The following is a 16,413-nucleotide window of genomic DNA, read 5'->3' on the forward strand; positions in this document are numbered from 1 at the left end:
CAAAGAGTAAAACAGTGAAATGTGTATTATTAAATATTAGGTCTCTCTCCTCCAAGTCTCTGTTAGTACATGACTTAATAATTGATCAACAAATCGATTTACTTTGCCTTACAGAAATCCTGCAGCAGGATGAGTATGTCAGTTTAAATGAATCAACAACCCCGAGTCATTCTAACTACCAGAAATCTCGAAGCACAGGCCGAGGGGGCGGTGTGGCAGCAATTTTTCACACCAGCCTATTAATTAATGACCAAGACCAAGACAGACTTTTAATTCATTTGAAAGCCTGATGCTTAACCTTGTCCACCCCAGCTGTAAAACTCAGAAACCAGTCTTATTTGTTATCATCCAAGGGCATAGATTTGGCATGGATGGAAGGGACATGTCCCTACCAATATCCAACAATTATTGAATTGTCCCCACCAATAATTTGATCTCTTTGAGTAAAGAAAAACAAACCCGATAGAAAGAAGAAAAAAAAAGATCTCATTCACCTAGCGGTGCAGAAAGAGTTAAATTGCGTTCGCTACTGGAGTCCTACCTCATGTGACAAATATGGCCAATGTGATTGGCTGTGCCTCTCAGGGAGCTCTGTTTAGTTTTAGCAGCGGCAAGCCTGCACTCCGAGGAGGAGAGGAGGATGCCACAAAAAGGAAGAACCTGGATATAAGAAAGTACTTTTCAAAGAAACATGTCAGTCATTTAAAGTCAAGTTCACTCATAAAATGTGTCCGTCATAATAACGTTACAGGCTATGCTAGGCTTTGGCCCACAGTCTAAAATTGTAACAGTGAATAACGTGTTTTGGAAACTAACTGCACCACAGGCAGCACTATTAGTTATCTCAGACTCAGAGCAGCATTTCTAATTTTGGTTGAAGCTGTCGGAGAAAACGGCAGCCTCGAGCGAGCCAGGATATTAGTTTACAGAGGCTGTTAAAATTATATGTCTAACGTTAAAATGTTGGTGACACAATAATTTCATCCTAATGGCACTGACATATTCATAGGGTTAATTTTTGAGACAAAATATCATGAGGTAGTCACGATTTTGCAAATATTCCACCTTGTAGTGCAGTTTGCACAACTTGTTTTAAAAATGCACTCACCCTACAAACATTACAGATGAGGCAAGATCTGCACAAATTGACAGAAACACTGAAGCAGCTACACATTTTATTCTAATTGTCATGTATGTCCTATTTGTCAGATGACAGAAGAACCAACACAAAGCTAAGAGAGTAATGGTGACACAAGATCACAGGTGAAATTGGATGATGACCTATTGGTTCATTACTGTATTTGAAGCACATGTGTGACTGTAGGGCTGGGCGATATGACCCAAAATTCATATCTCGATATTTTTTAAGCCATAAAGTAAGAACAAAAAGAGAGTTCTTAGTCAAAGCTGTGTCCCAGATGTCACACAGGAACTTTTATTAACATAGAGCATAGATGTACATAAAATTTACTCAAAAATAAATTATGAGCATTTATTAAATAATAATGTTGCATAAATAAAAAAAAACAATGTTGTTTTTGTGCATAACAAAAAGCTCACAATTGTGCAGTCAAAATGTAAACTAAAAGACGCAGAGCATAGTAACAAAGACAGATTTCACAGCTGCTCTGTTCCCAACTTCTACTGTGTGACTGACAGCATTGAGTTTGAAATCCTCTTCGTAACCATGTCTCTTAACAGGTGCCATTTATGGTCCTTATACACAGTAGGGTAATATTACGTTGAAGCACAGTACGTATCACTCCGCGAGGCTCCTCGGTCGCCGTAATGCTCTGACAATCCATCTAGCGGTGCAGCTCCGTAGCTTACCAAAGTCGTATTAAAACATTTTTTGACAGATTGCTGAGCGCTGTGTACCACATAAAATCTGTTCGCGGCCATCAAGCACAACCAGAATTCATACATAAGGCGCGCTGTCAACTTTTGAGAAAATGAAAGGATTTTAGGCTGTGCAGCGCCTCTGGGCTGCATGGCGTTAGCGTGGTTAGCTCGTTAGCGTGGTTAGCTAGCTAACACATTGACGGCGTCCAGGCCCACGCACGGGGCGATGCGCAGTAACTCGTTAACGGAGATTTGCCGTGTCCATCTTGTCGCTTCCTGCAGGTGAAGCGATGGGGGAGGAGGGGGAGTTGTGTTCAGTGAAGGAGGGGTGAGGCCGAGTAATGTTGAGTAAAGACAAAAGTGGACGAAAGAGAGGCAAACTTGCGGCTCCACAAGTATAGTTATAACGTAACATAGACTATATCGATATAAAGGATATTGTCACATCTTATATCTCGTATAAAAATATATCGATATTTTTTAAAAACTCGATATATCGCCCAGCTCTATGTGACTGCATGTATTTGGAATGTCTCACTGTTATTTATCAGGTGACAGAGGCAGCTCTGCCATGTTGTAGCTCGGACAGAGGTGAAGAGGCAAGGTAACTGGTACCTGACTGATGTTTTGGTGCTATAGATTAACGAGAGGAGAAGGCATGTGTTTGGCTCCTTCACATAGTGGACATTGAGTTGTTGTGTGGGGCACCAGTAGTCCATGTCTGTTGCTGTAACAGTAGTTCATGTTTAGAATAAAAAAAATCCCAGCTCACTGATTTGATTGGAGCAATAGTGCCTAAAATGTTGCATAATGTTGCTGAGAGATCTTTTACTTTGTGGTAATCTTGGATGGACAAAAACCACTGGGTCATTCAGTGTTCCCTTAGTGCTAATGTATAAGAGATGTTGGTGTACTATAACTGAACTAATGTTGTTAAGTCCTTAAAGTCATATTCTTTTATTGTTATGACTGTATTTGAAGCTATTTTTATTTTTGTATGATATCTGATTTATATGGAATATGGCTGAAGTAAACTAAAGCCTAAAATACTTAGTCATTTGTTTAATAGTAATTTAACATTATATAATTCCCATATAAAACTATGAATTGTAATTTTAAATGGTTTAAAAGCATGTAGAATAGCATATGTAGGCAAGTATATTTCTCTTCTTTTTTTTATCAAGAAGAAAAGACAAAAAGGAAAAAAAAAAAAGAAACAGGGCAGGGTTCGGTGGTTGAATTATCCGTCCCCACCAATGCCATCTATCGTCCACCTGGGCTTTACACAGAGTTTCTGTCTGATTTCTCAGACTTTTTATCTGATTTAGTGCTGGGTGTGTGTATGTAAGCGTGTAAAACCTGAAGATAGAGACAAAATACTGTTAATCTGACTATCTGCCATTTTGCAATTCATCTCATGTAAACAATAACGTGGCGCACAGCGTGATGAGAAAAAAGGCACATACCTTTGACATTGAGTGACGAACTCTGTATTCCTCGTCCACACATAAACGCAAAAAAGGAGTTTTAAAAAATCTCAGTTTTCGGTGATTCGAAACGCCGTTTACGAAAAAGCTGCGTTTTCAAAAATACCCGTGTAGGTGTGAATGTAGCATAAAAGAGTTAGTAGTTTATTTTCTTACTACCTGTAATTTATTGCTTTTTACTTGTATTTACTTAATTGTTTACTAAATGTTTGAGGTGTGAAATAAACCGCAATGGAGAAAAATATGTGTGTGTGTGTGTGTGTGTGTGTGTGTGTGTGTGCGCGCGCATGGGGAGTGGGGGGGACATTTGTCTTGTAAAACAAAGGGGGGCCTAGAAAAAAGGTTTGGGAACCACTGTGTTAACATATGAAATAGAAACTGAACATTTACCAGTGTTTCCTGAAAGCCCTCTCCTGTCTGATCATTTCCTGATAACATTTACATTTACAATAATTGATTACACAGCAGTGGAGAGTAGACTTTAGACTCCCTCAAGAGAGGATAAGAAGGACAGACGCAACAACATTGTCATCTCCTATGTAGCCGGTGTATCAGAAAAACTCAGGAGGGTTTTCTCCAAGCATGACATCCCAGAGCATTTCAGACCCAGCAACACACTCAGACAAAAACTGGTTCACCCGAAAGACAAAACTCCAAAACACAGACTTAACAATGTGGTGTATGCTGTACAGTGCAGCGAGGAATGCCCAGACCTCTACATTGGAGAGACCAAAAAGCCACTTCATGGCACAACACAGAAGAGCCACCTCCACAGGACAAGACTCAGCTGTCCATCTGCATCTAAAGGTCAAAGGTCACTCTTTCGAGGATGCCAATGTTCACATTTTGGACAGAGAGGACAGATGGTTTGAAAGAGGAGTGAAAGAAGCCATCTATGTCCACTGTGAGCGACCATCTTTGAACAGAGGCGGTGGTTTACGACACCAACTCTCTGCCATCTATAATCCAGTTTTGAGATCCCTTCCCAGACGCCTTAACGCCCACTCACATCCTGGGCCATCTGACCTCAGGAATTCGCATAATAAGATGGGGCCAGGTTTCACAATGAACTCACCCGAAACCCTGGCTGATTGCGACCCACACCAAGTTTCACACCTTGGCTCAGACGATTAGAGGATCATCAGGGGGTCCTTTTGTCCCTCTGTGGGGGGATACTCCCACCAGGTTTATATCTGGGACTCTCCACCATTTGACCTTAGAACTGAAGAAGCTTCTCGGATGAGAGGTGAAACGTCTTCAAGTAACTTAAAGAAGTCCAGACGCTTTTCTTTGCAAGCTCCCAAGGGCGTAGATTTCGTTTTGGCATTGGTGGGGACGAATGATTCAGGTTTTTTTTTTTTCCTTTTTGTCTTTGCTTCTTGATAACAAAAGGAGAAATGTACTTGCCTACATATGCTATTCTACATGCTTTTAAACCATTTAAAATTATAATTGATAGTTTTATATGTGAGTTATATAATGCTAAATTACAATTAAACAAATGACTAAGTATTTTAGACTTTAGTTTACTTCAGCCATATTCAATATAAATCAGGTATCATACAAAAATAAAAATAACTTCAAATTCAGCAGGGCTGGACTGGGACAAAATATCGGCATTTTGACTAGTGACCGGCCCACCATGGTATTATAGGAAAAGTCATAAATCCTTTAAAGCCTTTATAATAAACTTAAACCTACACCACCTTCCCTATTCTGGTATTCTAAATAGTAACACCTAATTTATAATTACATATACCTATAACTAAAAGGGTTGCCAACTCCTCGGCTGTAATTGGTCCAGCCCAGACTCGATCATGACCAACTGGCCAATCCACCACCATTCATTTATATCATTAAAAAAAGAAAAGGAAGAAAACCCCATTGGCCCATAAAAACGAAAAATCACGAGCGGCCCACTGGGCAAATGCCCGGTATGCCCGATGGCCAGTCCAGCCCTGAAATACAGTCATGACAATAAACAAATATGAGTTCAAGGACTTAACAACATTACTTCAGTTACATTACACCAGTGGTTCCCAAACCTTTTTTGCTGGGCCCCCCTTGTTTTACAAGAAAATGTTCGCGCCCCCCCTCGCGCGCGCACGAACACATCCTCCAACCACACACACCCATATTTTGCTCCATTGCGGTTTATTTCACACCTCAAACATTTAGTAAACAATTAAGCAAATACAAGTAATCTGCAATAAATTACAGGTAGTAAAAAAAAATAAACTACTAAGTCTTTTACACTACGTCCACACCTACACGGGTATTTTTGAAAACGCAGCTGTTTCATCCACACGTAAACGGCGTTTCGAATCACTCTGCAAAATGGGTTCAAAAACATAAATAACTGTAGGATGCTGTTTGTCCGTGATTTGAACCGGGGGAACAAATCGTGGCAGGATCAGCCTGATGTTATTTGTATCCCGCTGTAACTTTACTGTATAAAGAGCTAACATCTCCAAAATGTCAGGAGAAGTTAGTCATTACAACAAGTGTTTGTGAACTACAAATCAAGAATGTGGGATACTGTTTGTCCGTGATTTAAACAGCCCAGCGCTGCTCCCAACAAAGGGAAAACCAATCCTGCAGGGAGACCTACCTTGGCACTTGTGCAGGTGAAACCAAAGGGAAGATTTGCTTCACCATATTTTCTAGTCTTTGGCTTAGAATGAAGTTTGTTTGGAAACATATTCAGCTATGCTTCATCTCCTGCTTTGCGTTTGTGTGGGCGCCCGTGCTAGCAGTGTCCAAGCGTTGTTGTTGTTTTTTTTCCCTTTTCATGCCGCGCCCCCCCCCTGCAATGGCTCTGCGCCCCCCCTAGGGGGCGGGCCCCACACTTTGGGAACGTCTGCATTACACCAACATCTCTGATACATTAGCACTAAGGGAACACTGAATGACCTGGTGGTTTATGTCCATCCAAGATTACCACAAAGTAAAAGATCTCTCAGCAAAATAATGCAACATTTTAGCCACACTATTGCCCCGATCAAATCAATGAGTTGGGATTTTTTATTCTAAGCATGAGCTACTGTTACAGCAACAGACATTAATACTACTGGTGTCCCCACACAACAACTCAATGTCCACTATGTGAAGCAGCCAAACACATGCCTGCTCCTCTCGTTAACTGAGATAAACTGCTGGCATATTGGTTTTACATCTATACTGTCCAGTTTCTCCTGGTGGACATACAGCAGCATTGTTTAATCTCATTTGAGTCATTGTTGACTTTAGCCATGTTTTTAATCTTCTGAGAGCACTGAAGCTTCTTTCAGCCTCAACTGAGGATACTGGGATGACTAAAAGCAGCCTGACAATTGTCATGATAATAAATACTAGTTAATCTGTAGCACCAAATCATCAGCCCGAGCTACAACATGGCAGAGCTGCCTCTGTCACCTGATAAATAACAGTGAGACATTCCAAATACATGCAGTCACACATGTGCTTCAAATACAGTCATGAACCAACAAGTCATCATCCAATTTCACCTGTGATCTTGTGTCACCATTGCTCTCTGAGCTTTGTGTTGGTTCTTCTGTCAGCTGACAAATAGGACATACATGACAATAAGAATAAAATGTGTAGCTGCTTCAGTGTGTCTGTCAATTTGTGCAGATCTTGACTCGTCAGTAATGTTTGTAGGGTGAGTGCATTTTTACTGTGCAAACTGCACTACAAGGTGGAATATTTGCAAAATCGTGACTACCTCATGATATTTTGTCTCAAAAATTAACCCTATGAATATGTCAGTGCCATTAGGATGAAATTATTGTGTCACCAACATTTTAACGTTAGACATATAATTTTAACAGCCTCTGTAAACTAATATCCTGGCTCGCTCGAGGCTGCCGTTTTCTCCGACAGCTTCAATCAATATTAGAAATGCTGCTCTGAGACTGAGATAACTAATAGTGCTGCTGAAAAGCAGCCTTTCCTTATCGCCAGTGGTCGCGGCCGCTACAGAGTGCTGGCGGGCTCGTTTCAGCCTTAAAACTGCAAGTTGGCAGACAGTGCCGCAGTGTTGACAACTTAGCGACTTTGTCGCTATATTTAGCGAGTTTTCAAACCCCCTTAGTAACTTTTTTCTAAAAAGCGACTAGCGACAAATCTGGCGACTTTTTCTGGTGTTATCGGGAAACTTATGAAGACTTTTTGACGTGGAAACAAGTATTGCTCTTACTCTCAGTGGGTAGTGTTGCCAACTCCTCAGTAAGGAAAATCGCTATTGGCTGTCCTAAAAGTAGCTAGAAGTCGCTAAATGACGTCATCACCTAATTTGCATAATTGGTCATGCTAATGTAATTGTAACCTATGTTGTTGGACAGAGAAATAACATCGTGGACGAGACATAAAGTGAGTAAAAAACGTCCTAAATGCATTTAGAGTTTATTTAGAACTACAAATTAAATTTATTTTAGCAATTATTGTTTTTTTTAATGTCACAATTCGAACCCTGCTCCTTTACCCGGGCTTGGACCAGCAAAAGTGACCTGAAATAGGCACTCTGGTGGAGTTACCTTGTGTGTGTGTGTTTATAAGTAGTTTTAAACCTTGTGATCCACAAAACAGCATAAGAGTAAAAGAGTAAAAGAAGAACTGACTGCGTTACAGCACCCGCTGCTTGTTGAGAGTAAAAGCGATATGCGCTTTCACGTCTTTTTTTAGGGGGTCTGAAAACTCGCTAAATATAGCGACAAAGTCGCTAAGTTGGCAACACTGTCAGTGGGGCTCACAGGCGGCAGATAGTCCTCACGCAGAAGTCCACCCGAGCTGCTGTCAGAGCAGGAGATGGTCACACCTATAGGTCCAAACTGCAAATAAATCGCGCATGAGCGAAGCTCCTGCTCCTGCCCTGACTGCAATGCAGTCAGTTCTTCTTTTACTCTTACTTTTTGTGGATCACAAGGTTTAAAACATAATAAACGAACTGCATGTTGTGCAGTTAGTTTCCAAAACACGTTATTCATGGTTACATACAATTTTAGACTGATGTGGGCCAAAGTCTACATAGCCTGTAACGTTATTGTGACACATTTTATGAGTGAACTTGAGTTTAAGTGACTTACAGGTTTCTTTGAAAAATACTTTCTTACATCCAGGTTCTTCCTCTTTGCTGCCGTCCTCCTCTCCTCCTCGCAGCGCAGGCTTGCCGCTGCTAAAACTAAACAGAGCTCCCTGAAAGGCACAGCCAATCACATTGGCCAGATTTGTCACATGACATAGGACTCCAGTAGAGAACGTAATTTAACTCTTTCTGCTCCGCTGGGTGAATGAGACGCTAACAGATCTGGGTTTTTTTTCTTTACTCGAAGAGATCAAATTATTGGTGGGGACACGTCCCTTCCGTCCATGCCAAATCTACGCCCTTGCAAGCTCCTTTGACTACGATGACCTGGATGACTGAGAACCTTCACAGACATAAGTTTAAGAATATAATCCACTCACTGTTATCATCTTCAATGCCCTGTACAAACATAGAGCAGAGCAGCTACCTGAACGCTACTCCAACAGAGGTCGATTATCTTGTTAATAATTTTATCTCCTCACTACGTACGACTCTGGATACTGTAGCTCCTGTGAAAACTAAGGCCTCAAAACAGATGTACCTGACTCTGTGGTATAATTCTCAAACGCATAGCCTAAAGCAGATAACTCGTAAGCTGGAGAGGAAATGGCGTGTCACAAATTTAGAGGATCATCATTTAGCCTGGAGAAATTGTTTGTTGCTTTATAAGAAAGCCCTCCGCAAAGCCAGAACATCTTACTATTCTGAAGACCTTCTATGACTCTGTGGTGGCCTCAGCCATCTTTTACGGTGTGGTCTGCTGGGGTGGCAGCATCTCTGCCGGGGACAGAAAGAGACTGAACAGGCTGATCAGAAGGGCCAGCTCTGTTCTAGGATGCCCTCTGGACCCTGTGGAGGTTGTAAGTGACAGGAGAATGGTGGCTAAGCTGTCATCCCTGTTGGACAACATCTCCCACCCCATGCAGGAGACTGTGACAGCAATGAGCAGCTCCTTCAGTGGCTGCGGCACCCACGGTGTGGGACAGAGAGATTTCACAGGTCTTTCCTCCATACTGCTGTCAGACTCCAACTTCAAGACTTCAAACACACACATCCACACATGTGCAATAACACTAAGTGCAATACTCTTTTCTGGCATCGTTGTATTTTTACTCAGTTGTATACAGCATTTGTATTCTATTTTTATCCTATTGTATATTTTATTCTATTTTATTCTACTGTATATAGTATTTTATTCTATTCTATTCTGTACAGTTGTGTACTGTATTTATTCTTATTATATTCAAATTTTTGCTTCATAACTTTTGCACTGTCCACTTCCTGCTGTGACAAAACAAATTTCCCACGAAAATAAGAATAACCCCAGGTTTCTCTTCAGCACTGTAGCCAGGCTGACAAAAAGTCAGAGCTCTGTTGAGCCAACCATCCCTTTAACGTTAACTAGTAATGACTTCATGAACTTCTTCACAAATAACATTTTTATTATTAGAGAAAAAATTACCAATAATCATCCTACAGATGTAATATTATCTACAGCTACTTTTAGTACCATTGATATTCAGTTAGACTCTTTTTCTCCAATTGATCTTTCTGAGTTAACTTCAATAATTACTTCCTCCAAACCATCAACGTGTCTTTTAGAACACATTCCTACAAAACGGCTCAAAGAAGTCCTGCCATTAATTAATTCTTCGATCTTAAAAATGATCAACCTATCTCTAATAATCGGCTATGTACCACAGGCCTTCAAGCTGGCCGTAGTTAAACCTTTACTCAAAAAGCATCTCTAGACCCAGCAGTCTTAGCTAATTATAGGCCAATCTCCAACCTTCCTTTCATATCAAAAATCATTGAAAGAGTAGTTGTCAAACAGCTAACAGATCATCTGCAGAGGAATGGCTTATTTGAAGAGTTTCAGTCAGGTTTCAGAGCTCATCACAGCACAGAAACAGCTTTAGTGAAGGTTACAAATGATCTTCTTATGGCCTCTGACAGTGGACTCATCTCTGTGCTTGTCCTGTTAGACCTTAGTGCAGCGTTCAATACTGTCGACCATAATATCCTATTAGAGCAATTAGAACATGTTGTAGGTATTACAGGTACTGTGCTGCAGTGGTTTGTATCATATCTATCTAATAGACTCCAATTTGTACATGTAAATGGAGAGTCCTCTTCACACACTAAGGTCAATTATGGCGTTCCACAGGGTTCAGTGCTAGGACCAATTCATTTTACATTATACATACTTCCCCTAGGCAGTATCATTAGAAGACATAGTACAGGGTGGGCCATTTATATGGAAACACCATAATAAAATGGGAATGGTTGGTGATATTAAAGTCCTGTTTGTGGCACATTAGTATATGTGAGGGGGCAAATCCCTCAAGATGGGTGGTGAGTTTCTCACCACTTATAAAATGTGTTCAATGTGCTGCCCATTGTGTTGGATTGTCAATGCAACCCTCTTCTCCCACTCTTCACACACTGATAGCAACACCGCAGGAGAAATGCCAGCACAGGCATCCAGTATCCATAGTTTCAGGTGCTACACATCTCATATCTTCACACCATAGACAATTGCCTTCAGATGACCCCAAAGATAAAAGTCTAAGGGGGTCAGATCTGGAGACCTTGGGGGCCATTCAACTGGTCCACGACGAGCAATCCACTTTCCAGGAAACTGTTCATCTAGGAATGCTTGGACCTGGCACCCATAATGTGGTGGTGCACCATCTTGCTGGAAAAACTCAGGGAATGTGCCAGCTTCAGTGCACAAAGAGGGAAACACATCATCATGTAGCAATTTCAAATATCCAGTGGCCTTGAGGTTTCCATTGATGAAGAATGGACCCACTATCGTTGTACCCCATATACCACACCAAACCATCACTTTTGTTGTTCCAACAGTCTTGGAGGGATCCATCCAATGTGGGTTAGTGTCAGACCAATAGCGGTGGTTTTGTTTGTTAACTTCACCATTCACATAAAAGTTTGCCTCATCATTAAACAAAATCTTCTGCATGAACTGAGGGTCCTGCTCCAATTTTTGTTTTGCCCATTCTGCAAATTCTGTGCGCCGATCTGGGTCATCCTCGTTGAGATGCTGCAGTAGCTGGAGTTCGTAAGGGTGCATAAGAATAAAGTTATGATGAAACCAAGCAAACCATTGTTTTTCTTGTGACATTACCAATAAGTTTGATGTGTCACATAGCCCTCTTCCTATTTAAAAAACAAAAGTTGTAACCAAGATGGCCGACTTCTAAATGGCCACCATGGTCACCACCCATCTTGAGGAGTTTGCCCCCTCACATATACTAATGTGCCACAAACAGGACTTTAATATCACCAACCATTCCCATGTTATTACGGTGTATCCATATAAATGGCCCACCCTGTAATTCAAACCTCCTTTGTTGCCTGATCTTAGACTTTCTGTGCTGTGCTAGACAAGCATTTTCAGTGAAGTCAAACACCTTTTTTAAGAGTACTCTCATCTAGAATAGACTGTATGGGTCCTCTTCCCCCTTTAAAATCTGGTTCTCTGTATTTATTGATTGTAATGTGTAAAGCAGCCAGATATCCAGCCACTTATCCATTACATTCAATCACTGCTAAGGCAGATCTAAAGGTCCTAGCCAATTATTTTCTGTGTTCAGATTTTAGAGTTATCAAGGCTTTAATTTTATGTCTAGATCAGTGGTTCTCAAACTGTGATACACATATTACTGGTGGTATTTGGGCTCCCTGTAGTGGTAAGTGGGAAATCTAACCAAATTTTTCAGATTAAATAATAATCCATTCTGGAGGTATGCAAAGATCACACGAGAGTTCCCGAGGCTCTTCTGGGAGCTGGAGTCAACCAGAAGACATCTCCCCAAGCAAGTCCTCTATGAAAAGCAGCCTTTCCTTATTGCCAGTGGTCGCGGCCGCTACAGAGTGCTGGCGGGCTCATTTCAGCCTTAAAACTGCAAGTCGGCAGACAGTGCCGCAGTGTTGACAACTCTCACTAGGATATCCAAACCGACATAATGTCCAGCAGCTTTTACAGCTGTGGCTCCAGAAAACATCAGCTGATACTAGAAATTAATATCAAATAAATTCTAACAACAGCTGATCAAGCTTAAACGTGCTGCTGTTGTTTAGCGCGACATCCGCTGGTTTCCTCGTTCTGGCGCAAAGTGGAAGATAAACAAACAAGAGAGAAAAGCCGATCAGCTGATCATTGATCAGTTTCATGATTTTAGTAGCAACAGGCGAGAGAGGGGGAGAGAATAAGAGAAGAGGCAGCTGTGCAGCAAAGACAGAATAGGCAGACAGAACCTGAAAATTGTGCTGAAAAGAGGTGAAAAAGTTAAAAAAATTGTGCTGAAAAGAGGTGAAGCGTGCTATATCTTTTGGTGCTCATAACTTTTATACTTTTTCCAGATATTAAGCTTTTTATGCCTTTTTTTTGGCCCATTTTAGCCCAGTGTGATCACCAGCTTTGCTTGCTGGGCTGAGCCATGTTTTTTCTCTGTACCCTCACCAATTTCACATCAAAACATAGGTATTTTCTATGGCTTTCAGAAAATGTCACTATCATTGTTGTGGGAGTTAGAGATTTTTGGAAAATCTCCTCAGAGCAACACAAAGTCTGAAAACTCTCCATAGAAGCTCAATGGACACTTTGTTCAAAATCAGCGCTGGAATTCTCCAATGAGACACATTTTCTAATTGTCATGTCTCCTTAACGAAGCAAAGTTAAGACATGAGGCTTGTGTCAATATATCTTCAGACACTCCTGACGCTCATGATTCAAGAATTTTTTTCTTACCTATTACCGTTTGGCCATGAATTACATTTGTTCGAGGGTAGGAAATTTCTGCCCGTGGAAATGCCCACGTTAAGAAATAGATAAAATAGAAAACTGCCACTCCTCCACCAAGAACCTCATCTTCAGCCAGCATCGCCTCACTCAAAAGGCGATGGAAAAAGGTGCTTCGACTTACAAAATTAATTTGTTCCAGAGGGTCTTTCGTAAGTCAAAATTTTTGTAAGTCGGGGTTCCACTGTATTTGTGTTAAATTATAGTATTTGTGCTAAATGGTAGTATTTGTGACAAATCATAGTACTTCTGCTATGTTATAGTATTTCTGCTAAATAATAGTATTTCTGCTATTTTGTAGTACTTTTGATAAATAAAAATCACACGGCATTCACACTGATTCCACTACACGGCATTCACAGTGCATTTTCGCAGGAAATGCAACCTTTTCTAGTTATTATTTGGTATTAAGACTAGTGTGCATCAGCACCAGACCGACAGAGGGTGTGATGGCAAGTCACAAGGAAAAATGAGTGCTGGTGAGGCAGTGTGTGTTGAGCACAGAAAAGGTAACCATAGCTGGCTCCAGGTAGACTTCTTTCTGGCTAAGTCAAAGACACCTGAGCAACCAGAAGTAAAGGTAACTAGAGGCACTGGTGACAGCTGATATTGCTGGACCTCTGGAGTAGAATTCATTTGTGTTTACCAACAGCTAGAGTCATCAGAGCAAAAGACCACTAACAGCCCCATTAAATCTTAGTTGTCTAATTATTCAGATAATAAAACAAAGGCAAGCAAAAAAATATAAAATGAAACAGCTAGACAACAAATGGACAGCAGTCAACCAGATAGCACTGTGTACCAATAACATCAGAGGCAGAGGAGGGTATATGAGAGATTAGGCTGACATGAGAACTTACTGATTATGTTCCACTTGTAGCACCAGCTGGAGGTCACTGGACGAGAGCAAGATCTTTCCTCTGACTGGATATTCCTCCTGTAAGGTCATGATGAAAACTGGGTTAGCTCCAGGTGCTTTGGCTTTTTTCCACTATTCAAAGCCATGCCTATTCCCATATGGAAAAGAAATAATAAAAACATATATGATTTACTCATGAAAGTGGCCACTTTCATGAGTAAATCATATATAAATCATATAAGGCTTACATGATTTACTCATGAAAGTGGCCACTTTCTCATTACTTTCATATATTGTTTTAGTAAGTATCCAAAACATACAAGTTTCATTATATAATTTTTCAAGGGATCTTATATGTATTTTCACTCTTGTATGCTTTTCATACAAGTTTCATACAAGACAGATACAAACTTTATAAGATTTATATACATCTTTTCCATATGGGTTGGGTTAACTTCTGATTTTAAATCTACTATGAATTAGAGGTAGATAAAGTGCTTGAAGTTTATAGTGGTCAGTATGATTACAATAGTGCTATATGAATGAAAAAAGCATCTCTGATACATCTCTGATTGCTAGAACATGTTAGTAGCCTTGCCGGTGCATTTTGTATGGCTTGGAGGCGAGAGAGATGATTTGTCCAAGCTGATAAACAGGGCATTACAATAATCTAAACGTAATGACACAAATGCATGAACATTTTTTCCAGTTCAGCTGAGGAGACCATATATCTCCTCAGCTGACCTGGCATTTTCTCCATCTTCTTGGAACTATAGGCCTTTGGAATTGACATCACAATGCATTGTGGGAGCGCGGCGCCATTTTCCGGGTCAACAAATCAAAACAAACACACTGTGTTGGAACGACGAATACAAGAAAGATGCTTAAAATCAGCTCAAAAGAGAATCAACTGTATAGAGACCAATTGCGTCCAGAGGCGAAGCGGCGGTACTTGCAGAAAATAGCGTGCATTGGAAATGTGGACCCGTATGAAATACGGCCGTGGAGTAGAAACCCTGAAGACCTACCGCTATTGACATAGCCTGACATATTCCGTACCTTGTCTGTGGAGTCAGCGCGTACAAGTCGTCATTCAAACAAAGGTAAGTCAGCTTGAGTACTGCGAGTGATGTGCATTTGATTTTCCCCCGAACATTCAAATTAGTGCAGCATAAATTCATTCATGAGGGGAAATTACAGTGAGAACATGTGGAGGCTCTGTTAGATGGAAAACATAGTGAGTTCTGTGCATTGATGTAACATTGTCCTGGAGGATTTAGTTATTCTTTATGGTTAAAGAAATTGCAATGATTTATTCATATTTATTATAAATAATTCTAATTATACATCTTGCTTCCATGTTTGTATCCTGTGTCACAAAATATACATTTTATTTTAGTTTTATACATTGATTGATGACCTGCAGAATCTCCTTGTCATATTAAGTGATTCATAATTGTCACTTTATGCTTTCTCCATCTTTAAAGTGATTACATCCTTGCATTACATACTTTAGGTTCATTTTCTGCAGGCAGGTTTCTGAGAGATAACAGGCAGATTTAGAATATAACATGCAGCGTTCTATAGATGGATACATTAAAAAAAATGAAAAATTACATGTGCTAACTTTCTAAACACTTTGTTACATTTATGATAAAGTAGATAAAACACATTTGTGTCAGCCTTGGCTCACTAGTTCTTGTCTTTAAATGAACTCTGTGTGTGTTTCAGGTACTGCACTCACACTTTTGGCGGCGAAGAAAAACTCATGGCTCAAAGTGGTTTAATTCAAAAAATGACCTTTATTTTACATTTCCGGAAAAGGAGACTGAGCACACAGAGACACCAGCTCAAGTCTAAAGCAGCAGCAGCCAGCCTGATTATTATAGACTTCCTCTACACGTCACACACACTTTAAGTTTCGATCAAACACTCTGCTTAGTTTCACTTTCTGTCTGCACCTCATATGCTCTGCAAAAGCATGCAGTTTCCTGTCAGCCTGCGACCTAGTTCTTTGTCACCTCTGGGCCTGGTTTATAAAGGCCTATACATAAAACAATATAATCAGCAAATAAGCATTAAGAATATATATTAAATACATGACAACTTTCAAAGACTGAATGAACCAGCATTGCAGTCATGGGTCACTGTGAGCATCACAGGGAAGGTTGAAGCCGCCCACTGCACCTGTAAGGCCGGAGTCGCGGAGACCTGCAGCCATGTCACTGCTCTTCTGTTTAATGTAGAAGCAACAGTGCGGATCCGTGGCACAAGGACTGTTACAGATGAACATGCATACTGGGTTTTGCTGGGTAAT

General features: G+C 40.6%; 1 protein-coding gene across 2 annotated transcripts in view; it reads right to left on the reverse strand.

The window, feature by feature from the left end:
- LOC148104380 (disintegrin and metalloproteinase domain-containing protein 33-like) overlaps positions 1 to 16,413 on the reverse strand; it is a 90,779-nt gene that overhangs the window by 52,087 nt on the left and 22,279 nt on the right. The window contains exons 3-5 of one of the 2 annotated variants that reach the window (XM_087837764.1): positions 14,098 to 14,174; positions 7,513 to 7,522; positions 542 to 621 (exon numbers count right to left, since the gene is read on the reverse strand). In XM_087837764.1, coding sequence (XP_087693890.1) covers positions 542 to 621; positions 7,513 to 7,522; positions 14,098 to 14,174 — 167 coding nt within the window. The remainder of the gene's footprint in view (positions 1 to 541; positions 622 to 7,512; positions 7,523 to 14,097; positions 14,175 to 16,413) is intronic. The other variant, XM_087837763.1, reaches the window with a different exon arrangement.

Source organism: Neolamprologus brichardi, chromosome 3 (assembly GCF_056152115.1).
Source record: "Neolamprologus brichardi isolate AB-2024 chromosome 3, ASM5615211v1, whole genome shotgun sequence".
Classification (NCBI taxonomy): Eukaryota; Metazoa; Chordata; class Actinopteri; order Cichliformes; family Cichlidae; genus Neolamprologus; species Neolamprologus brichardi.